This window comes from Dermochelys coriacea, chromosome 11 (genome assembly GCF_009764565.3).
Source record: "Dermochelys coriacea isolate rDerCor1 chromosome 11, rDerCor1.pri.v4, whole genome shotgun sequence".
Classification (NCBI taxonomy): domain Eukaryota; kingdom Metazoa; phylum Chordata; order Testudines; family Dermochelyidae; genus Dermochelys; species Dermochelys coriacea.
Genome location: NC_050078.2, coordinates 73,726,692 through 73,751,870, shown reverse-complemented (window position 1 = coordinate 73,751,870; position 25,179 = coordinate 73,726,692). Strand labels below are relative to the sequence as shown.

The window sequence follows — 25,179 nt, the reverse complement described above, 5'->3', positions numbered from 1 at the left end:
TAGCTATTTTAAACAATAGTAAAACAGTCTTTTGGTGCATTTAAAGTAACTTTTTTTCATCTTTGATGTGTACTTCCTTCAAAGAAAAGAAAAGCATCACAGTTACTTTTAGATACTACCTAGGAAATGATGTACACTTGTACATTTATGTACAACATTTGTTTAATGTTGGGGTTTATTAACTCAAAATATCAATTAAGTACTTCAGGAAAATGCACTGTATGCTTAAGACTTGTTTTACTGTATTAATGGCTGGCAAGCAATGTGGAAAGTACAATAATGAAATTATATTTGAAAACATTTGAGAAAAATATTGGTACATTTATTACTATGAAATGATTTTTGTTTAACAGCACATTTTAATGTAATAACTATTCAAGTCTAAACTGTTCATCTAGGGACTTCAAAATTTTAGAGGGGAAACATAAAAGTACACTGTTAAGATGACAAGATTATGAAATTGATGTATTTAACAAAGCATGTGAGATGTTACCATTGTTCAAGAGACAACTTTTCTTCTTTCTCTAAGGGTATTGAACATTCATTCATATTCACTACTCTGTTCTTTTTTTCAATAGACATATGGTGTGTTTAATGTGTTTCTATGTCTCTCTTTGAATTAGAGGTCTCATTTCTCTCTGCCAAGAACAGTAAAATCCCTGCACCACTCTCCTTTTCCTCTGCCCTTCGATCTCCAAGACTAACAGCCCCTAAGATTGTGGTCTACAGTCCTGCTGATGCTTGCTCGCCTTTCTCTCAAGGTCCCCCTCGTTCCTTCCAGTTTTCTTGCTGCCTGTTCTCTCCTTTTGCAGGTTGTGTTTATTAGTTTACCTACTGGGGTTGGTGCAGTCTGTTAGGACATTAAGAATCACACTTGCATTGTGAGTCCTTGAAGTTTAGACTAAAAGAACTGGTGTACCCTCTAAACAATACATACTAATGTTAACAAACTGTCAGGAATGGGTAATTTTAAAAGTAATTAAAACTTACAGGTTAAAAATAAAATGTAAATTTTATTTTAAAAACAAAAACTGGTTCACTTTGCTGTTGAATTAAGAGACTGAAATCTATTGTGAAAAATTCTTTCTCTGTCTTAGACTAAATGCCATATGCATAAACAACCAAGAGAAGATAGTTTAGGAATTACATATTGTGGCCCAGAACCTGCAGACCATTGTGTGAGGGTGGGCTGCTTTGCCCACTCAGAGCTTCCCTGAAGGCTGTCCATTCTTCTTGAATTGCAGGATTGGAACCTAAGAACTTCCTTGCATCCGATGAAGTGAGCTGTAGCTCACGAAAGCTAATGCTCTAATAAATTTGTTAGTCTCTAAGGTGCCACAAGTACTCCTTTTTAAGAACTTCCTGTGCATGGTGGATATTTTTGTCAAGGTTTTTATCAGTGACTTTTTATAAACTCAAACTGGTGCATGCACTCTACAGGAGAGCTTGTGTGGAGATGACTCACTATAAAGACAAATAATGTTCGAATTTATATCTGTCATATGCATTGGCCATTAGGCTTAAGGCTTGCAAACCCCTGTTTCCATTTAAGGCCTGTGTTTTCTGATTTCTATGTGTGTTTCAGAAAGTTATCTTTTTGGGTTGAAGTCTTCCATTCTTCTGTTTCTAGTAAATTGTCTTTGGAAGCTTGAGTAAAATCCCTTTAGCTGTTTTTGAGTGGGGATGGGGTAAGTTCTGTCACTCTGTCTTAAAAACTAAACTTTAAAGATTGTGGTTGAGGTAGGGAAGCCAACACACTTAAATATGGCATGTGCACAAGCCTCTATGGCCATTGTGTGATTTTTGTACATTTTAAAATCAATTTCCAAACAAGTTATAGTGTAGCCATTTCAGTATATGCTGCTGTGCATACATGGGTGAGAAATGCCTGCTTGCTTTTGAGCTGGGATATCTTGGAGGAAAAACATGACCACAATAAACCTTTAGAGCTTAAAACTCTCACAGACCAATTTCATTTTAAACATGCACATCTTGAAAATTGCAACAGAACAGCATAGGGTTGAGATTTCTGTCTTCCATAGTTCTTAAAATTATGCAAGCAGAAACTTCCTGAATGAAGCACTAGTGCTACAGGTCCCAGAGATAATGTCCAATTCCACTTTTTAAAAGTACATTACAAGAACGTTAACTTTTTAAAAATGCACTCAAGTCAGGAACTGCCGGAGTGAAGGTATCCCATTCAACCTTAATTCTGCTCCTCTGTGTATGTGTTACAGTAGTCTCCAATTTCATGCGGTCATACCTTTTTCCCCACATGACACCTGCCTCCATCAGTGCACAAGATGGATGGCATTATAATGAATAGGGCAGTTCAATACTCCTTTTATCCTCATCATTCTGTGTCTGGCTCCAAAGTATTTGGGGTGGTGGGGGAGATGGCTGATGGATTCTCATCTTGCCCATTTCTCAGATGCATTTATAGCTCTGTGTGGACCCTGCAGAATACTGCAGGAGGCTCACTGAGGCCCAGTGCAAGCAACTGAAAACAATGTTATAATGGAAAGTGCTTGGCAACTTTAATGCAATGGACACTTCCAGCTATAATACACCATATAATTGTGTACAATCTTAGATACATGGGTAATGTGTTGTTGTACTGTGGCAAAGTTATAAATAGTACACAACTTGAGTGATAACGAGCAGTATTCAATACAATTTAAACAATAGAGCACAGAACCAGTATAGTAAAATGGAGTAATAGCAGAAAACAACTCCAGATTTCATATGCAATGTTTAGTTACACAGGACAAAACTGCATGACTATCAGATTTGTCTGAGTACATCTTACTGTTCCCCCTACTGGTATGTCACGTATATACTACAGCCATTTGCCAAATGGGGATGGCGGCAAGTCAATTGGAGTTAAACTTGTGCAGTTAAAAATATAAGGCATAATAAACCAATTGCATCAAGTACTTCATGAAAATATTTGAACTCAAAATAGCTTGAGATAGCTGAGTCTCAGATGAACAGTACAAATAAGCTGAAACAATTGAATACACTCTGTTGTATAAGTATTTCTTGGGGAAAGTTTGTGAACTAAAGCAGTAACCTGAACACACACAGAGCTGAAAGGTGCTTTTTTCTTTTTTAAAAAACCCCAAAGACCTAGGAAACGCATGCAAGACCTAGAGCACTGAAAAGTCATGTGGTTTTTTGGCATTACGGTAGTATAGAAAAAGTGGTAGAGATGGGAGTGTTGAAAAAGCAGCCAAATGGGGTAGCAAAGTCGGGCATCCCTGTCTGAAAGCAGGGGACACATGATGATATGCATCTGAGGTGGAGACCTGGGGCAGCGTTGCAGGGTTTTGAAGCTGAAACTTGATGGGATGGACAGGACAAGTGGGGGAGCCAGTTGAAGGATTCAAGGCAAAGAATGACATGGTCAGATTGGTTATCAAAGGTAGTTTTAGACAAACTGGAAGATGAACAATGTGGGGGTCTGGAAGGTCAGAGGTGATTCTTAGGGCATGGATGTTTTTATTAACTATTGGGACAAACTGGGTTGGATTTTCAAGAAATTGTGGAGGATTAAACTGCAAGTTTTGATCAGTGTATGACTATTGTTGTACTTCAGAAAGCTGTGTAATTATGGAAAGGGGATAGTCACACCCTAGCTAAGATTACAGCCAGGATTGCATTATAAAGACAAATTGGAAATTTGTAATTTACCAAAAAAAGTAACTCAGACTGAAATAGATTCGCCCTCCCCCGCCTTCGTGAGAATTGCATGAAATTGAGCAGCGCTTCTCCAGTTGAAAGATCAAAAAAATTACTCTTACTTGAAACTTTTGTGAGGTCTCTGTTTCTCTTTGAGTTTTTAAAAAATGAAATTATACTGCAGGAGTCAGTTAATAAATAGCTTCCAATGATAACATTGTACCCATCCTAGTTTTCAAGGGAAAACACCCCGAAGAATACAAGCATTTTTCAAAAACTATCAAAATACCTCATTACCCTACTTTCAAAAGTCTGGTAGTGTGGAGTTATGGTTATATGCACTCAACGCTACCTTGTCCTCATCAGTACAAGAATTTCCAAAACAGTGGAAAATCAGAAAACTCAGTTAAGAACATCTGTCCCCTACAGGAGTGCTAGCATTAAAATAAAAAGACTATAGGAATGGGGAAAGCAGAACTATGTTGATACCAATCTGGCTGTAACACATTCCCTGTAGAGATGACAAGAGGAACCGGGAACATTATAGCACTTAACCCCTCCTGTGATCTGTCATTGAGCAGCAAAGGCTCCCAAGGCCAGTGAGGATCCTACTGACATATATCAAGAGAAGTCCTGATTTGGAGTTGCAGTGTGCACTGAGGGAAAGGGTGTAAGGTATGAAGATTCTGGTCTTGGATGGAGGGGTTACTGTGCTGATGGAGATCTGATGACACTGGCTGGCTTTCTGGGAAGAGGAATTATCTTCCCTAAGGCATGGAAGATGGCAGTTTTCATCTCTATTCTGCATAATCCACTAGACTCCAGGATGGGCCGGATCTGTGGACCTTATTACCTGGAAAAAAAGGCAATTTTCAGATAAGTATGGATAATTTTTCCTATTCTTGGAGCCATTACAATTATTTTTTGTGCCAATGTGCTTCAAGAGTGGGAAGCAAAATTATTCTTTAAATATGGATACCATGCATGGAGAAAAACTCTGCCAAAAGGTTAAAAAAAAAATGACGCTGGCTAAGACTGGATGACCAATTTTCAGAATTTGGTGAACAAACGGCCATCTAGCAGATCTCAATACAGGAGAAACTACTACTCTGCCCTGAGATTGTCAGTGTGCTCCTAAAGACTGGACTTCAATGCTGAACAGAAGAAATATTTCTTGGATTTATTTAAGGAATAAATGTTATGATAGTTGTGAGGACCACCTGAATTTAATTTAATTTAATCTGAATTAAAAGTACAATACGGGGCCTCATTAGAGAGAGCTCCCAATTTCAAATTAAAAAAAAAATCAGAATGAAAATTGAAGCCCTTGAAAGGCCTACTTCATTGGATAGAGAACATAACAGCTCCTGCAGGGGTTAAACCTAGGTAATTCTGCAAAGAGAAGAATGAGGTTCTAAGGACATGTTCTCGTCCTGGGGCTGGAATAAGATTGATGATCAAGAAAGCATTTGATGTTGGCATTTGTACAAAAAACTTCCTTTTCTTGAACATGCTAAGAACTTTATACTATGGAGACTTGATCTTTTTGCTTGGACACTGTAACATACCCATAACCAAGCCTTCCTGGGCTGGGGTCACTCAAGGATATGTTTCACTGTCTTAATGTGGTAGTTAAACCATGGACTTTGCACCAGCCAATAGAATAAATTCTATATGTTGATTTCTCTGTTGGGCTCCATGAGAGTAATCACCACTTCATCTAAGTATCCATTTTAAACCTCGCTGATCCTGCAGTAGCAGAGCTCTGTAAGACAGGCATCTGAAGATCCAGGGCCAAGCTAATCAAGCCTGAGTATCATAGTCTCTACATCCAAAAAGGCATAAGCTGTATCTCATTCTTATTGTCCTGTGGAGCAGTGGAAAAGGTGAGAAGATGTAGCAGGGACCTTGCCCAGCTTTGCAAGATGCCATTCACTGCCTAAGATCCTGAGCCCTGATGCACAGAAAGGCTCCAGGGCACTTTATTTTCTGTTTCTAGTTGCAAAGGAGTTGATCACCAGCCCATTGAATTACTTATGATGAGTGAGATATTTCTGGGTGCAGAAGTCACCCCGTTACTCCAACTTGTGCCACGTAGATCTGGATGCTGTTTGTCTCCCCCTTGCACAATGGCTGGGGCAGAAGCAGCTGGGCCGGTACTTTTCACTGGGCTGGGGTCAAAGGCAGGAGTCGAGACTAGAGATCAAGGGGAGGCAGGAGATGAATACCAACGTCAAGCCAAGCTGGGATCAATGGCACAAGTCAGGAGCGAGATAGGGCAAAGATGAGATCTGTAGCAAGAAAGAGTCTTCATTTGTGCTTGGACAGCTCTTTGGGACAATGTCCTAATTTAAATAGTTGGTGTGGACTAACCCAGGAGGCTGCAGGATTCTGTCTCTCTGGCCTCTTCAGGCAGTATTTCCTGCAGTTCCTAACCCTTTTCAGGCAAAAAGAAAAGGAGTACTTGTGGCACCTTAGAAACTAACAACGGTATTTCCTGCAGTGCCTAATACTCCAATAATTGTTGGGTGCTGCTTCCTTGGTGGCTCAGGACCCTGCAACAATGAAGCACTGGAATGGGCTACCTAGGGAGGTAGTAGAATCTCCTTCCTTAGAGGTTTTTAAGGTCAGGCTTGACCAAGCCCTGGCTGGGATGATTTAGTTGGAGGTTGGTCCTGCTTTGAGCAGGGGAGTGGACTAGATGACCTTCTGAGGTCCCTTCCAATCCTGATTTCTGTGATTCTATGGAAGACAGTGGGGCAGCCCTTGAGCAGGAGGAGATATGGGGTTGGAGGCAGGGGAAAAAGGAGGCTTGTGCTAGGAGTGGAGGGGGGAATGCCATAAAGGATCTCTGCCTGTCAGCTACCTCCCCATTCAATACTCATGCTTCCTCACTGCCTCCAATGGCATGGAGGAGAGAGGAGAGCCATACCTGCCCTCCCTCCAGTTCTATAATTTCCTCTGTACCTGGTGAAGAAACTTACCATAGAATATCAGGGTTGGAAGGGACTTCGGTAGGTCATCTAGTCCAACCCCCTGCTTAAAGCCGGACCAGTCCCCAACTAAATCATCCCAGCCAGGGCTTTGTCAAGCCTAACCTTAAAAACCTCAAAGGAAGGAGATTCCACCACCTCCCTAGGTAACGCATTCCAGTGCTTCACCACCCTCCTACTGAAAAAGTTTTTCCTAATATACAACCTAAACCTCCCCCACTGCAACTTGAGACCATTACTCCTTGTTCTGTCATCTGCTACCACTGAGAACAGTCTAGATCCATCCTCTTTGGAACCCCCTTTCAGGTAGTTATCAAAGCCACGCTCATTCTTCTCTTCTGCGGACTAAACAATCCCAGTTCCTTCAGCCTCTCCTCATAAGCTTCTCCTAGGTACTAGCACTGCCAAGCTGATGAGTCCTCTTGGCTGTCAGACCAATATTTACCATGCTTGCAATTCTGAAGTCGATTACCCTGAAGCTTTCTAGGAAGCAGAGCCCTCAATAAAGCTACGCTCACCTTGGTCAAAATAACTTCAAATTTTCTCCACAAACTCCACTGTGGCCCCAGTGTTTGCCTGTTTGCATGCTGATCTGACTTTTTTTGGTAGGTTTTAGAGAGGAAGCAAAATTCAGCTTTAAATAAAAACTTAGCCGCAACACCAATAGCAGAAGAGAGAGACACTGAAAACTCTTCTACCTGTTGCTGTAATCCTACCTCCTCATCTTTGGGGCCTCAAATGTGATGGTATGCTCGAGAGCCACAACCCAGTTTTAGACACAATTTGTTTCCCATTCCCCCTGTTTTTGGTCTCCAGTATCCCTTACTTATCACTTCTAGACTGCTTTGGAGTTGTGCATATTTTCGTTTCAGTACCCGAGCTCCCTATCAAAACTATTTGAGATTCTGCATAGCATCAACTATTTCCAGTACACAAGGACTTCCCTTTTGATCTGTTGATTTCACTTCAAGTCATAGGATTTTCTGGACTGGATCAGACTCAAGGGTGTCAGTGGCCAGCACTAGATGCTACAAGGAAGGTGTAAGAAACCCCATGGTAAGGATAAGCTGTCCCCAAGATTGGTATAAGCCCCGAAGCATGAGGTTACTCTTTGAGATGGCCTTTGCATATTCCCACACATCTGCACCATGAGCTTCCAGAATCTTTCTTTTGCCCTTTGGGGCCTTAGTTAAATTGCCTTCTGGATCCATCCAGGTCAGTGCTGCTGCATCCCTGAAACAGTTTGTCTCCTGTCCCAGGGTAGTCTCAAGTCATATGCCCAGCATCTCTGCTTGAGAGAAGCATGTCTGCTGGACACATGCGATGTCTGTTGGGCTTTCGATCCCAGAGCCTGCAAGGATCAAGTGGCCTCTTGCTATGCTTGTTCCTGGAAGCAACGGCAGCCAAACTACAGTTCTGCTTGCGTAGTTTCTCCATCTGAAGCTGCTCCTGACACTCCTTGACCTTCTGTCTTGCACTGATGCTGCTGCTGTTGGTCTGCTCTCTTTTGTTCCTGGTCTCCAAGGTGCTGGGTTTCCAGATTCACTCTGTGCCTTTCCTGCCTTTCCTGTTGGGCTGTCTGCTGCTCCTGTTACAGTGGTGTGCTGGTCAGGACAGAACATAGTTGTTTCCTCTGTCAGTCTGTTTGTTCTCTATTTCTCTCCAGGGTGGTGGACCTTTTGCCAGCAAGCTGGAGGTTTTCTGTAAACCTGGACCATCGTTTCTTGACTGGTCATTTAGAATATTGCAGATCTACTAGCTGTCATTTTGTCTATTCAGTGTTAAGCTGCCTTTCTCTGCATACCTCAACCAGATGATTTTTCTTCAGCTGTTCATAATTCATTTTTCTCTCTCTCTCTCTCGTCACTATTCCTTTCCCAAAAAGACTATTGAGACTTTTTGCTCTGTGGTTTTCCTTTCTAGATAACTTGCTTTCACTGCTGTTGACACCTATGCAGTTCACCCTGCTGCAGATCCCACCGATGCTACCATAAATGTCACGGGTCAGGGCAACTGTCCCTGTATTTCCTCTCAGTGGTCTAGCAAAAACACCAATTGTCAGGCTTCCAGCCATTGCCTTTTTGGGTGCAGACCTGCATTTCTCTCCTTTCGGACTGGGGTATTTCCAGGCTTCACAGTTCCCTGCCTTCCTTGTGTTATTCCCAGAAGAGACAGGCTGCCCAAGTGCATCTGCTTGCTATCTCTTCAGCAACTGATGAGTGATTGTCAACAGAAGTAAACTACCAAACAGTTCTTTCTATGCAAGCCAATTGTATTCTTTAGGTTAAAACACTACAGAACAAAAACAAATTTAAAGCAATAAAAGAACCTATATGCATGCTAATAAGCTTTCCAGGGTTCATCTCAACCTCAACCTGGATTCTGCAGGAACAGTCCTTCAGATTCTTACCCATGAGTGTTCCTTGGGGTTACAAGTTAATCACAGCTTCAGTTCAGAAGAAAAATGTAGTCTTGTGGGGTTTCAGCAGGTCCAGTCCTTCCAACACTTCTCTAAAGATTGGGGCCTTCTATGGACCAGGGCTTCTGTCTGTTTGCTGGTTCAGGAAGAAGGCCCCGAGCCAGTTTATTTATTCAAGAAATCTTGTTTATCTGGTGGTGCCTGGAGAATCTAGTTTGAACTAGTATATGGGCACCTCTCCAGGGGATGGCTTCAAAGGATGGTAACAGAAAAAGTACATTAACATCCCTCTCCTACTAGAGAAGGTACATACAATTCCACAATAACACATACACAATTGCATTTTTAATACAAGTGACACAAACATCCCCACTCCCCAAAGGATTAATTCCAGTTCAGTAAGGTTTAACTTAATTCAGTGAACTTCTTTCAGGGTATTGCGGGAAATTGTCAGGCTGTCACAAGTACGTCATACGTATTCTCCAGCCTGGAACTGAGTGAACATGAAAAAGTCTAATTTTAAGGCCAACACAAAAGAGAGAATTTCTGGGGGGTGAGGGAGCTCTATTGATTCCACGGCTTGAGCATACTTGCAGCAAATCAGATTTGACCGCATGCTAGCGTTGGTAAATCAATCGCAAAACAATCCATGTACTACAGCAAGAACCATGTCTCTGGCTTTTAGGTCACTTGGCTTCATATACTCTGGTGACCCCATTTGCCAGTCTTCTCCAGGGGAGGCTACAGATGGTCTATGGCCCTGCTGTTCACAAGATGGACCGGCTGGGCACTGGGGAGCAGTAGTCTCCCTCCTCGGCATTTCTTCTCCTCCTTCCTGGATTGATTAATCCTTCAGAGGTTTAACCCTCTCTGAGCCTTTGCTGCAGCATCTCCCTGCCAGCTCCTTTGCCTTACAGAGCAGAGCAGCCAAAAAAAGCACTGGGTTCAATCCAAGCGATGCTTTCTATATGTGTATGAGGTAGCTTTCCCAGGCTTGGCAGAGGATTAGTTGTACCCAGCTAACCAATCCTAATTCCATTAGGTACTGAGGCTAGAAGTCAGGCAGGTAGAGTCCCGTACCCACGGAGGCAGCAGTGACTCCAAAGGAAAAAATGGACCAGGAGCCCCAGTACAGAGCAGGAAGAGGCTCCAAAAATGAAGTGGACCCTGACCACTCAACTCCAGTGGTAAGTTTCTAGGGGCCCCTGCAGAACAAAGAAGGCTTGTGGGACAACAGGTACTCTTCCTCCCCTCCAAATCTTAAAGTGGATCTCAAGTGCCCTGGGGAAGGAAACAGGGCTTCTGATCAACACTCCCTTCCTCCCAAATCAACCAGGAGGGCTCTGACAATGCGCCCCCACTTCCCAGAGGAAATGGGACCCAGAGATCTGAGACGGATTTCTCGAGAGGGCTCCAGGCCTTAAGGAAGGCAAGGTGCAAAAGGCCTCACCAAAGTCTCAGCAGAATTGCTGTGCTCCCAAAGTGCACAAAAAAGGTTTAAAAAAAATCTAAAAAAGGAAAGAAAAAGTACAAAAAATCCAGGAGATAGAAGTCCTCTAACTCCCCATCCTTCTCTGTCTCCTCCAGTGTGGGAGACAAGCTGTCTGGCTCTGAAACCTGAGCAGGCTCCTGTGAATAAGCCTTGGAGTAAATTTCTCCCTTTAAAATCCTCCCTTAAGCTCTGATACTCCTTCATGCCTCGTTCGAGAAAGTGATTTATTACTCAGTGGAACAAGCCTGGTAAATGCAAGCATTGCAACAAGAGTGATCTTAGGCTCTGTAAATAGTCAAGGACCAAAAAGCTCTGTTGCTGAGATACCGAAGGTTGGTGCCACTCTAGCATCCCTTGCCAGGGATATGGTAGAGTTCTACTGTAAGGACTCTATGGAAAGATGGAGGCCACTCTCAAAAAGATCTCTGAAGACTCCTGCAGCACCTTCTGAGCATCCCTGGCAGCTGCCTTCTTTGCAGGAGCATCTCTTTCCTGGCTGGAAAATCTCAAAGCGTTTAAGCACAGAGATCATGCTGACTTTGGCTCCACTTTAAAGAGAGTCTCCCTAGCATTAGTGTTTGTAGCTGATGCTTCAATGGATGTGATGAGATTCTCAGCCTGAGCCATAGCTTCCAGCTCAGTAGCCAGGAGCCACGTGTGGTTCCAACTCTGGAAGGTGGATCTTCATTCTAAGCAGGACTTGTGCTTGGTCATATTTACAGGTGCTCTCCTCTTTAGAGAAAACTTGGCTAGTAAGGTGGCAAATGCAAACAGTCTACCCCTTCTCCACTGAGTGCCCTTGGAAGAGAATATAGACTGGACGTCAGACAGACGTGCTCCTTTCACTCCCTGTCACCACAGAGATACCAGTGAAGGGACAACAGATTGCTCAAGAGAACACAGTGGAATTGAGGTCCAGGAAGAAAATCCAGAGTGACCTCTCCCTCCCACCCAATCCACTTTATGACAAAGATTGCATAGGCCTCTGCCCAGAGCTGAAGATATGGAGCAGAATTAACCATTCCTCTAGGAAATGGGATTCATCAACCACAGACAAGTGGGTCAGGGAAATAGCGAGCTAGGGATATTTGCTTGACCTGCAGGCTCCACCCTGTCCATTCTTCATCCAATCATCCAGCTCCAGTGACCCCCATAAAATGCAATCTGATCCAGAAATCTCATTTTCCAGATATGGGAGTGATGATGTTCCTTCAGAAAAAAAGGTTCTTCGGGTTTGACTCCATGTTCTTGATTGTAGGAAGTACACTGGTGCTATCAAAGTCATTCTCAGCCTTAAAAGGCTCAATAAACTGTGAAGAAAACAAAGTTTGAGGGAGACCCCAGTCTCTATGGTGTTATCCCTGTCCCAGGGGAACTTCTTGACTTCAGTAGATCTAGCAGATCCATATCTCTATATGCTTATCAGACCAGGCCACTGCAGACTTCTGAGGTTTGCCTATGGCAGGAAACATCACTACTGAACACTCCCATACAGCCTGTCCTAGGCCCCCAGTGTTTTTAAAAGGTGGTGTTGGTAATGGCCAGATAATAGCCAGACTTGGGTTGCAGGGAGCTCACCTGTATCCCTTCCTGGACAACATTCTGATCAGAGTACTATCACAGTCAGCAGCACACATGACCACGTCTCAGACATTGAATCTCCTCCAGGCATATGGATCAGTGCCAAGAAGAGTTTTCTGATTCCATCCAGGAATTTATTTTCTTGTTGCAGAGCCACAGGAGGTCTACCATAGCACTGTGCCTCCAACTTCCAGGATTCCTGGTGTCATGCATAGGGATCAGTCCATGGGCACAATCACCTGTTTTCAAGTCTTCACACTAAAGGTGTGGGACGCTCCCTGGAACGTATGAAAGATCAAGTATAGGTTCTAACTAGGGCTGCCAATCCTCCAGGATTGGCCGGGAGTCCCCAGGAATTAAAGATTAATCTTTAATTAAAGGTTACGTTGTGATGAAATCTCCAGGAATACATCCAACCACAATTGGCAACCTTAGTTCTAACACAGGTGTTCAGCTCCTTACAGTGGTGGTCAGTCCACAACAATGACAACAAAGGCATATCCATCGATCTTCCAGATCCTTTATTCCTTGCAACTGATGGAGAGATGGGGTGCTCACTTGGAGACCCAAACAACCCGGTGCCAACTCTGGAGCCAGGAGGGAAAAGGCTTACGGCATAAACCTCCTAGAGCTGAGTGTGGTCAAGTTTTGCTCTGTGAAGGTTCCATCCCACCTTAAGGGGAGAACCAATCGGACAGTATGATTATGGTCACATATTTAAACAACCAAGGGGGAACAAGGAGTCTTCAGTTCTCCACTGTGAAGCAATGGAAATAAGAGGTGGGGGGAACAGTTGCTCTTTTCCCTCAGAACAATCCCCATCAATGGGTATCTGAGCCAAACAGCAGACTTCCTCCGCAGGCACAGGGGTGGTCAACAGCTCCAAGTGGCACCTAATTAGGTGGTTTTCAACCTCATTATTCAGAGGTTCGGTCTCCCTTCTACTGACCTGTTTAAATGCAAAGAGGCCAAAATATATTGCAAGGGAGGCAGATTCGTGAGGACAGATGCCTTCTCACACTGTTGGCCACAGGGCCTACTTTTTGCATTTCCACTACTGGGGAAGGTGGTCTAGAAAATAAAATGAGAACGGACAATGGTGATACCAATTGTCTGAGAAGACCTTGGTTTTCAGACCTGATAGAGCTGACACTGGAGTCACTGCTCCAGCTTCTGTGGAGACGGGACATCCTTTTACAAGGTCATCTTTTGTCCGGATCCGAAGTGGCTCCAACTGACAGTCTGCTTATTGAGAGGGAAGCACTAGAAGGTCTTAGTCTGTACTCCAGAGTGATTGCTTTTATCTAGGAGAATATCTACACTAAAAGCATACTCCTCTATCTGGTCCAGATTCAACAACTAGCGCTAAGAGCACAATGCAGATCCGAGAAATCCTGGAATTCTAATCATTTTGGACTTTCTCCAAGAAGGCATAGACAGAAGCCTTCAATCCACTATCATCATATGTCAGGTGTCCACTCTTAGTAGCGTGCTATTCTCAGGATCCTCAGGTTCCCTGACAGACAACCCATAGGTAGCCAGATTCCTTCAGGCAGTCCGATTAGCCAGACCAGTGATCAGGCCTCTCTTCCCAAAATGGGACTTTCTGCTAGTTTTCATGGCTCTGAAAAGCTATCCCTTTGAGATTCTGATTTCAGCGTTGGCCTTTTATTCATCCGTTAAGACTTGTTTCTTAGCAGCTGTTGGGGCCACCAGGTGTGTGTTAGAACTGGCAGCCTTATCTATATTGGAGCCTTACTGCCTGTTCCACAAGGACAAAGTCATGCTTGGGACACTGGAATCCTTACTTCCTAAGGTAGATTTGTCCTTCCACACTTCCCAAGAAGCTGTACTTTCTTTGTTCTGCCCAAAACAACAATATCCAGCTCACCACATCTTAAATTTTCATTGCTCACCTGACACCTATCTCAAGCAGACAGAATCCATGAGAAGATTGGGCTCCCTATTTGTGTCCATCCACCTGAAATGCAAGGGGCTCAGATTTTCTAAATCCTCAATCTGTAGATGGATTAGATTATGTATTGTGGAAAACTATAAATCGTCAGAGCCTCCTGTCCCAGAAGGGATTAAGGCGCATCGCGTGAGATCCTGAGCAACCTCTTGGGTTGAACAAGTGTATTCACTTTGGAAATTTTCAAAGTGGCCTCTTGGTCTACAGCTAACCCCTTCATTAAGCACTACAAGATGGAACTTCTGTCTTCTGCAGAGGCCTCCTTTGGAAGGAAGTTGCTGCAGGCAATGGCCCAGTAATAATACAAGGGCGGGTAATTCTCTTGCCTACAGAACTTTTGTTCCATAACCCTCCCTACATCTGTTCACTGTTTGCTACTTCCAGATGTCTAGAATTGTGGAAGACACTGGACTGCAGAACAGAACATTTCTTAACAATAACTTCCTTTCTGCTAGCAGCGTCTTCTGCAGTTCTATCCACCCTGCATGGCTCATGACTCAAGGTCAGATATTAAATGGAATCATACCATATGTCTATATTCTGTGGTCTAACGTACATAGTTATGTTATCTCTGGAATATTTGTTAGTGATGTTATGCAAATTTTACATCTTGGGAATAGTTTATTGGGCAGCAAGTAGGAGCAGAGGGGACATAGCCAGACCACGTAGAGCCAAAACACTGATCTGCCCTCACAAGCCTCAGAGAGGAGAGCAGCCCACACATTCAGAATTGTGGGAGACGTGTGAGGTGAAAGGAAATTTTCGGTAGGAAATTTTCTGTCCTACCTCATTTCAAAGATCAGAGTATACAGATAAGAACCAACAGTGCCACACAGTGTTTTATGTAAATAAACAGGGAGGAACCAGATCAATGCAATTGTGCAGGGAAGCAATCTTTGCATGGGATTGGTGTATCCAGCACAGTGTAACAGTAACTGCAATTCACCTGCCTATACAACACTCTGGCAGACCATCTAAGCAGATGTTTTTCTCAGAATAAACTGGTTCACAAAAATCAGAACTCTGACTGACCTCTCCGATATCTCTACATCTTCTACCAGACTTAATTTCTCAGAACAACAGGACAAGGTATCATCTGGATGTGTTGTCACTTCACCTCACAGCATGGAAACTGTCTGGCTAACAGATTTGGGGAAGAATGGTTCTGTTGATGTACAGAAGAAAGGAAAGTTACTTACCGATAGAAAATGGAGTTCTTTGAGGTGTGTTTTTGTGTGTTCCGTGCCCCACCCTCTCTTCCTCACTATTGCCAAGTCTAATGACCTGGACTTGATAGTGGTGCAGGAACTGGGGTTCAGCTAGTCACTCTGCCTCTTTTATGGCCTCTAGGGGAGGAGGATCTCTGCTCCCTAGTGAACTTGGTGCTCCAACATATACTGTTGGCTAAAGCTTTCTGATCTCCAGCACATAGGGCAAGTTGACACCAGAAGTAGAGCACACAAAAACAATACATCTTGAACTCCCAATTATTAAAGATAAATAATTTCTTTTCAAATGCAAAACAGTTGTTTCACAGAGTATGGCGCTAAGAAAGGTGCTTCTCTGTACAGCTCTGGGCACTACATTACCGGAAATATATTAACATATCAGAGAGAGAGTTTGAAGTAGCAGAAATTATTAGAAAAGGAGTACCCGTGGCACCTTAGAGACTAACAAATTTATTAGAGCATAAGCTTTCGTGAGCTACAGCTCACTTCATCGGATGCATCGGATGAAGTGAGCTGTAGCTCACGAAAGCTTATGCTCTAATAAATTTGTTAGTCTCTAAGGTGCCACAGGTACTCCTTTTCTTTTTGCGAATACAGACTAACACGGCTGCTACTCTGAAACCAGAAATTATTAGGGGACTGGAGAGACTGACTTTTTACAAAAGATAAAAGGAGGTAAATTTGTCTAGCTTAAGTAAATGTCAATTTAGGAAAGGTTCATAGATTCCAAGGCCAAAAGGGACCATTGTGATCATCTAGTCTGACCTCCTGTGTGACACAGGCCATAGAACTGCCCCAAAATAATTCCTAGAGCAGATCTTTTTAGAAATACATCCAGTTTTGATTTAAAAATTGTCAGTGATGGAGAACCCATCGTGACCCTTGGTAAATTGTTCCAATGGTTAATTACTCTCATTGTTATAAATTTTAAGTCTTATTTCCAGTCTGAATTTGTCTAGCTTCATCTTCCAGCTATTGGATCGTGTTATATCTTTCTCTGCTATGTTGAGTAGCCCATTATTAAATAATTTGTTCCCCATCCAGATACCTGTAGACTGTAAAGTCACCCCTTCACCTTCACTTTGTTAAGCTAAATACATTGAGCTCTTTGAACGTATCACTACAAGACGTGATTAAAAAAAAATAATCATGATTAATCGCAGATAAACAATAGAATACCAATTGAAATTTATTACAGATTTTTTTTATGGTTTTCTACATTTTCAAATATATTAATTTCTATTATAACACAGAATACAAAGAGTACAGTGCTCACTTTTTTTTATTACAAATGTTTGCACTGTAAAATGATAAAAGAAATAGTATTTTTCAGTTTACCTCATACAAGTACTGTAGTGTACTCATTTTATTGTGAAAATATAACTTACAAATGTAGATTTTTTTTTTGTTTTAGTTTTTGAGTGCAGTTATGTAACAAACAATGTAAAACTTTAGAACCTACAAGTCCACTCAGTCCTACTTCGTGTTCAGCCAATCGCTAAGACAAATAAATTTGTTTATATTTACATGAGATACTGCTGTCTGCTTATTGTTTACAATGTCACCTGAAAGTGAGAACAGGCATTCATATGGCACTTTTGTAGCCGGCGTTGCAAGGTATTTACGTGCCAGATATATTGAACATTCGTATGCTCCTTCATGCTTCATCCACCATTCCAGAGGATATGCTTCCATGCTGCTGATGCTTGTTTTAAAAAAAAAAAAAAAAAAATGCGTTAATTAAATTTGTGACTGAACTCCTTGGGGAAAATTGAACGTCTCCTGTTCTGTTTTACCCACATTCTGCCATATATTTCAAGTTACAGCAGTCTCAGATGATGACCAAACACATGATCATTTTAAGAACACTTTCACTGCAGATTTGATGAAACACAAAGAAGGTATCAATGTGAGATTTCTAAAAATAGCTTCAGCAATTTACAGCAATTGACCCAAGGTTTAAGAATTTGAAGTGCCGTCCAAAATCTGAGAGGGACGAGGTGTGGTGCACGCTTTCAGAAGTCTTAAAAGAGCAACACTCCGATGTGGAAACTACAGAACCCGAACCACGAAAAAAGAAAATCAGCCTTCTGCTGGTGCCTTCTGACTCAGATGATGAAAATGAACATGCGTCAGTCCGCTCTGCTTTGGGTCGTTATTGAGCAGAACACGTCATTGGCATGGATGGATGTCCTCTGGAATGGTGGCTGAAGCATGAATGGACATATGAATCTTTGGCGCATCTGGCATGTAAATATCTTACGACGCCGGCTACAACAGTGCCAGGCCAACACCTGTTCTCACTTTCAGGTGACATTGTAAACAAGAAGTGGGCAATATTATCTCTTGCAAATTATAACCAAACTTGTTTGTCTGAGCGATTGGCTGAAGTAGGACTGAGTGGACTTGTAGGCTCTAATGTTTTACATTGTTTTATTTTTGAATGCTGTTATTTTCTGTACATAATTCCACATTTGTAAGTTTAACTTTCATGATAGAGATTGCACTACAGTACTTGTATTAGGTGAATTGAAATATACTATTTTTTTTGTTCTTTTACAATGCACATATTTTAATCAAATATAAATATGAAGTGAGCACTGTACAATTTGTATTCTATGTTGTAATTGAAATCAATATATTTGAAAATGTAGAAAACATCCAAGAATATTTAAATAAATGGTATTCTATTATTATTTAACAGTGTGATTAATCATGTTTAATTTTTTTAATCGTGCAGTGGTTTACGATTAATTTTTTTAATCGCTTAACAACCCTAGTTATAACCATTGATTTTAGCATTCAGGTAGTGCAAATCTTCCTCCCAGATTTCAATAATACCAACTATATTGAATTTACACTCAAATGAGCAATTCCAATTCGTCTTGGTGTTAACCGTGTTCTTAGCATTGGTGTATAAGCAATTCAGGAATTTCTTCTCTTCGTATCCTTTGATTCCTTGATTAATTGTGTTCTCAACCTCTCAGTTTTTGTGCTTAATGCTCATTTCTTCCCTCCCTTTACCCTCCTCTTTTATAAATAGTGTATTTCCCCCCCCCCCGAATAATTCTAGACAGCCTGTCCCCAAGGAGATTGGTTCCCCTTCTACTGTACTGGAGGCCATCCAAACTATACAGCCTCCTTTTCTCCCAGAGTTTGGACTAGTGTTCCACAGACTCAAACCCCTCCACCACTTACCTAGTCAGTCATTCACTTCCACAATCTTCTGCCTTCCTTTACTTGTAAACCAGAAATTATCTCAGAGAAGATTGTTTGGACATTCTTCCTCAGCACATCTGAGTTTCCTGAAGTCATCTGTTGTTTTAGTTATTCAGTGATGCAGTGGCAGTAGTGCTGATATGAACCATCATTTAGTGGTCGACTTCAGAAGCCTATCAAATGGTAGAGCTGATGCTGATCTCTCACATAGAAAGCATTACTCTTAACTATTGCTAACATCTCCAGTTGTCTAGGAGACACTGTCCCATCCTGGCAGCCAATGATCTGGCCTCAGATACTGATGCCTTTGTCACCCAGTCGAATTGCAGCAATGCAATACACCTGGGCATGAAAACTTCAGCTCTTAGAAAACTCCAGCTATTACAGAATGGGGCAGCATATCTCCTCAGCAACACATGGGGTCTGACCTAGGTCTGTTTCTATTCAGTATCTTCATAAATGATTTGGATAATGGCTTGGAGAGTACACTTATGAAGTTTATGGATGGTACCAGCCTGGGAGGGGTTGCAGGCACTTCGGAGGACAGGATTAAAATTCAAAATGATCTGTACAAAGTTGAGAAATGGTCTGAATTAAATAGGATGAACTTCAATAAGAACAAATGCAAAGTACTGCGCTTCAGAAGGAATAATCAGTTTCACAAATACAAAATGGAAAATGACTGGAAGGAGTATGGGAGAAAAGGATCTGGGGGTTATAGTGGATCACAAACTAAATATGAGTCAACAATATAGTGCTGTTGCAAAAAAAGGAAACATCATTCTAGGATGTATTAGTAGAAGTGTTGAAAGCAAGACAAGAAATAATTCTGCTCTACTCAGCACTAAGAAGGTCTCTCTGCCAGAGTTCTGTGTCCAGTTCTGGGCACCCCATTTTGTTACAGATGTGGACAAATTGGAGAAAGTCCAGAGGAGAGCATTAAAAACGATTAAAGGTCTAAAAAACATGACCTATGATGAAAGATTGAAAAAATTGGGTTTGTTAGTCTGGAGAAGAGAAGACTGGGGTCACATAACAGCCTTCATGTATATAAAAGATACATGAAGAGAAGGGTAATAAATTGTTCTGCTTATCCACTGAGGGCAAGACAAGAAGTAATGGGCTTAAATTACACCACAGGAGATTTAGGTTGGACATTGGGGAAAAAATCCCTAATGGTAAGGGCAGTTAAGCACTGGACCAAATTCCTGGGGAGGTTGTGTAATCTGTCATTGGAGGTTTTTAAGAGCAGGTTAGACAAACACGTGTCAGAGCTGGTCAAGGTAATACTTAGTCCTGCGTTGAGTGTAGGGGACTGGACTAGGTGATCCATTGAGGTCCCTTACAGTCCTACGATTCTATGATTCTTTCCATGCTACAGTTAAAAACACTCATTGTCAGAACATCCTGTGTCAGCTGACAGGGTGGTTTGTTGGAGTGCTCTCTGACCTCTTATGAGTCATTGAGTTAAGGAAAGGAGGTAAGGGAGAGCTGGATCCTTCCCACTCCCTCCCTCTCTGTTACCCAGCCACTTCCCTTTCAGGGCTTCTCTACATATGCCCAAGCACTCCACCAGGGGTTGCACTGCACAAGGGCCAGGGCTAGAGGCATGTGTTCCCAGTTAAGGAGCCTAGGATGAGTTTTGCTACAGCTGTGCGTGGAGTGGGTTGTAAAGCATCTACTGGAAGAGAAAGCCAGGGGAGCAGAATGGCATAGCCTTAGTAGTCTGCTTGTGGGACCAGGGACAGGAGAGGAACTCAGCCCTCGGTGCTTTTCAGCCAGGCCACAGGAATTAAACTCTCTGCTTAGGACACATTTGATTTTTCAAAACCTGCCAATGATTCAAGCAAGGTTTATGCTAATTTTCTTTCTTTGCATGAATTATAAGGAGCCGCTAACTGGAGTACACCTTTTTACGTTAACATGTAGATTGCATAAAGGGTAAACCATCCCTGTGAAATCACCCACTACCTCTTATTGTTACCAGAAACAATATTATAACTGAAAGAAGGGAATGAAAAAAATGGCTTCTGCGTCTCTGCAGGGCCTATGTGTAGAGTCAGTGTTACTGTTCTCCCACTAAGGCCAGTCTGTTGCTTTCCCCGGTTATTTGTTTGACTCTCACACAACAAAAGAGAGGGGAAAAAAATTAAAAATAGGGGTGTGTGCGCGTGCGTACGTACGTACACCCCCCTGATCCTTGCAGGGGCTCAGGACTGGGCAGCAGCCGTGAGCTTTTAAGTCTGGTTTTCAAATTGACTAGTTTCTCCCAGTCCTCATGTCCACTTACTGACTGGAGCCTGGTTTGAAGCACTGCCGTCACTGTGTTACAAACAGAAATGGTAAGAAGAGCAGTTGGAGGCTTAAAGGCAGGGTCTGAGCCTTGGGTCTCTCCCTGTGGGAAGAAAACACTGCTTCATTGGGGATGGGGAACCTCCACGGTCCTTTCTGCTACTGAGGAATGAAGGGGGCAGCAACTTCAGTCTGGGCAGGGAGCAGGCAAAGAGAACAGTGCTATAGGTGGCTGCTTCTAAAAACACCTGAGGACTACAGGAAGCATTCCCTGAGGTCTGATTCACCTTTGTGACCCTGCTTCTATGCCACTGCAGCATCCTGTCTGCTGCCAGTGTGCACTCCGTAGTGCCACCGTGCAGCCTTTTCTGCCTCCTGAATACATTTATCTATTGAACCACCTAGGTTTTAAACCCGTCTCAGTATTGTTTGAAGGGAAGAATGAACATTGCAAGCTGGTGTATGTATCCTTGCATGTAGTTGTAGGCACCTGGTCTTATGAACCTACCTCAGCCCATTTGTAGGACACATACTTGACTGCTCCTACTCCCGTCATCATCTCTTGTCTTTTGAGGTACTCAAATGAAGTCTGATCTCTCATGTGTATTTGTATCATGTTGCATCTTTACAGAACACTGGGTCTCTCTGAAAAACAACCAGGTATGCACCTCAAAATAACAGGACATCATGTGTCAATTCAATTAAGTGGGGGAGTCTTTTGTTAGCATCAGTATTAGTTTCTTTACTGTATGGGGAAGTCTCTTGAAATCCACTCCTTTCATGGGTTGCACTAATGAGTATTGATTTCCCTAATGTTCAATATTGTTTAATACAAGTATTGAGGCAGAAGTGCACACAGCATACCCACTCTGATTGTTGGGCCTTGTGGTGTTGCTTCCAAACACATGGTCTGATCCTACCCTATTGAAATCAATGGGAGCTTTGCCATTGATGGGAGGACTGATGTCATACCTTTTATTTATTTATTTATATATACATAAAATGGTCTTTAGAGTGATCATTCTTTTGTTCTGATGAGTTTTAATATAATTTAGAGGATTCATAGATACTAAGGTCCGAAGGGACCATTCTGATCATCTAGTCCGACCTCCTGCACAATGCAGGCCACAGAATCTCACCCACCCACTCCTACAAAAAACCTCACCTACGTCTGAGCTATTGAAGTCGTGGTTTAAAGACTTCAAGGAGCAGAGAATCCTCCAGCAAGTGCCCCATGCTACAGAGGAAGGTGAAAAACTTCCAGGGCCTCTTCCAATCTGCCCTGGAGGAAAATTCCTTCCCGACCCCAAATATGGCGGTCAGCTAAACCCTGAGCATATGGGCAAGATTCACCAGCCAGATACCCAGGAAAGAATTTTCTGTAGTAACTCAGATCCCACCCAATCTAACATCCCATCGGGCCTATTTAGCATGAATATTTAAAGATCAATTAATTACCAAAATCATGTTATTCCATCATACCATCTCTTCCATAAACTTATCGAGTTTAATCTTAAAGCCAGATAGGTCTTTTGCCCCCACTGCTTTCCTTGGAAGGCTATTCCAAAACTTCACTCCTCTGATGGTTACAAACCTTTGTCTAATTTCAAGTTTAAACTTCATGATGGCCAGATTATATCCATTTGTTCTTGTGTCCACATTGGTACTGAGCTTAAATAATTCCTCTCCCTCTCCGGCATTTATCCCTCTGATATATTTATAGAGAGCAATCATATCTCCCCTCAACCTTCTTTTAGTTAGGCTAAACAAGCCAAGCTCCTTGAGTCTCCTTTCATAAGACAGGTTTTCCATTCCTCGGATCATTTAGAGGATAGAGGGCCAGATGTCCAGTAGCCAAATAGTTGGGCATTTGTGTGCCTATCCTGTGGGCCCAGAGCCCCTTTTTGTGAGAGAGACGTACATTACTTTGTGCCCACAAAAAATGAAGGATTTGCATTGTAACTGGACATGTGCATTCAAGAGAGGAAGGTATTTACATACACAAACATGCACCTACTTGCTTGCTAAAAAAGTCAGATAACCTTTGGGGATGATTTTGTTGCCGTCTTTCATGACGTAAAGTTAAATTTCCGCTCTCTGCAATTTGTGTGCTTTCATTGATGGCACTTGCATTAGTAAAGTTGCTTGAGTGATTCTGAGCTTCAGCAAAGGAGAATTAGAAAGCTGGCTGGCTGGCTGGCTTTGGCTGACGGATGAGAAATCTACACTAGTAGATTTTTCTTAAAGAGCAACTGACATGTCTGAGGCAAATGAATTCGTTTGCTGTTTATTGCTCGAGTTTGTCAAACTATTTACAAATGCAAATGAACCTCTTACGTTTTTATTCTTTGGAAGCCATTTGAATGTTTCTCTAGTGCACTAAGCTGTAAATTTGTGATGTTGGCAGTAGTGGCTTTCAGGGGGCAGGAATGGCACTACATAGGAATGAGGAAGCTAGGAATGAGCGACAGGGGATGGATCGCTTGATGGTGACCTGTTCTGTTCATTTCCTCTGGGGCACCTGGCACTGGCCACTGTCAGAAGACAGGATACTGGGGTAGATGGACCTTTGGTCTGACCCAGTAGGGTCATTCTTATGTTCTAATAATGGAATAAAGTTTCTACAGTTCACTATTCTATTGGCCACGCAAATTGCGGAGATGATAGATTCTAAACAACGTAAGTGGGATGCTACTAATTATTGTATAGCCATCAGTCAGTTGTCTTACAAAATATCTCAACATCCTAATCAGGTAATTAATGTAACTAATTTGTGCAGAAAAATTATTTAAATTTGTGACCAAATGCCTGCCTTTTGCTCTGATCTCTTTATGGTGTGTGTATTTCTAAAACTCTTTAAAGCATTGGCGCCTGTTTGTTTGTTTAGCTCCGTCCTTCTCATCCCTTTCTAAGGTAGATTGTTCTCGCCCTTTTTTTTTTTTTTTGACCTTTCACTTGTGTAATTTTTTCCTTACCCTTTTTCTTCACCCTACATGATGTTCCTCCTCTAAGACAGCTCTCTCCCAATGCAGGGAGGTGTGTCAGGCCCTGCTCTTCACACACCTCACTTGGTCTCTTTCTCCCTTCACCTGCCCTACCTGAAACAAGTCTCAGTTTGTCCCCTTTCTCCTGCTGAACGTGGAGGGGGTCCCCTCCAGGTCTCTTGCTAGCTGTGTGCATCACACTTCCTGCCCTCTCCCCCTCCAGCTTGCTTAGTGCTACCCAGTGCTTTGACCTGCGGCTGTGTTGCATCATAGACACAGCTAGCAGTGGTAGGATAAGAGCAAGATGGCTCAGGAGGAGTATTCTATCTCCCTTCTGAACCCAGCAAGGCAATTTGTAAGTGGCAGCTCCTGTGTGGAATCCAAATGCTGCCAGAAAACTCCAGAGCATGACCAGAATACCCAGGAGAGTTGAGAGGTCTGTTAGTCTGACAAAGTGACAAACAGGAGTGGCTCTGCAGGGTTGGACCCTGTCACTGTGGCTTGTGAGGGGCATAGACTCTTGCACATTGGTTCGCTTGTCCTAGCCATGACATGTTAGATGCTCTTTAAATTCTTCCCTAGTTGCAATTTGCAGTTCTGGTGTTCCTATGCTAAATGAAAGTAATCACATAATGTGTTCACACATTTAAAAAACAAAGTGATTTATGCTATTTGATTTATCTGAGGAACAAATTGTGATGAATATGATTAGTCCTACTACTGCAGTTTGTTTAGGATTTATGCTACCTGACATCTGTTAAATTACAGTTCATGAGTTTTGTGTCTATATTGGATGCTAGTAAAATTTCATCATCTAATAAAACCCTACCTATAACATGAATTCTCGAGGAACACTAGCAGCTTAGGTGCAGTTATGATGTCAGATTAGAACTTTAAAGTTAACACATTTATTTGTCCGTCCAGGGAGAAATAAAACCAATTCTGCAGTCAGCGGGACCCAAGGCCTGGCAGAACGTTGCAGCCGGGAAGGATCGGTTCAAAGAATGCCCCGGCAGCCAAGCACTAGCAGGCTCCAGAAGACTGGAACTTCTGGAAAGAGCAGTGGAGGAAGCAGTACATAGAGAGTCAAAATAGAGCACTGAGGACCTTTGTACATTCTCCTTTAAAATAAGTGCAATGCAGCACAACATGTAAAAATGCAAATGATCCAAGATTGTGAACCTGCTCCAATGTTTTATATTTATGAATGCTATAGAATGTCACAGGTAAAGTATGCAAAGGGTCAGTTACTGTTTTCCTTTCCTACATTTCTTTTGAATACATCTGTTAATAAAGAACATGAATTCTTTGGGAATA

The 25,179-nt window shown here is 42.4% G+C and overlaps 1 protein-coding gene across 2 annotated transcripts in view; it reads left to right on the top strand.

The window, feature by feature from the left end:
- Positions 1–25,179, top strand: part of LOC119863365 (mitotic-spindle organizing protein 2B-like) — a 27,654-nt gene extending 2,475 nt beyond the window's left edge. The window contains exons 3-4 of one of the 2 annotated variants that reach the window (XM_043505755.1): positions 624–812; positions 24,787–25,179. In XM_043505755.1, the coding sequence (XP_043361690.1) occupies positions 624–812; positions 24,787–24,944 (347 nt within the window). In that variant the 3' untranslated portion in view covers positions 24,945–25,179. The remainder of the gene's footprint in view (positions 1–623; positions 813–24,786) is intronic. The other variant, XM_038421716.2, reaches the window with a different exon arrangement.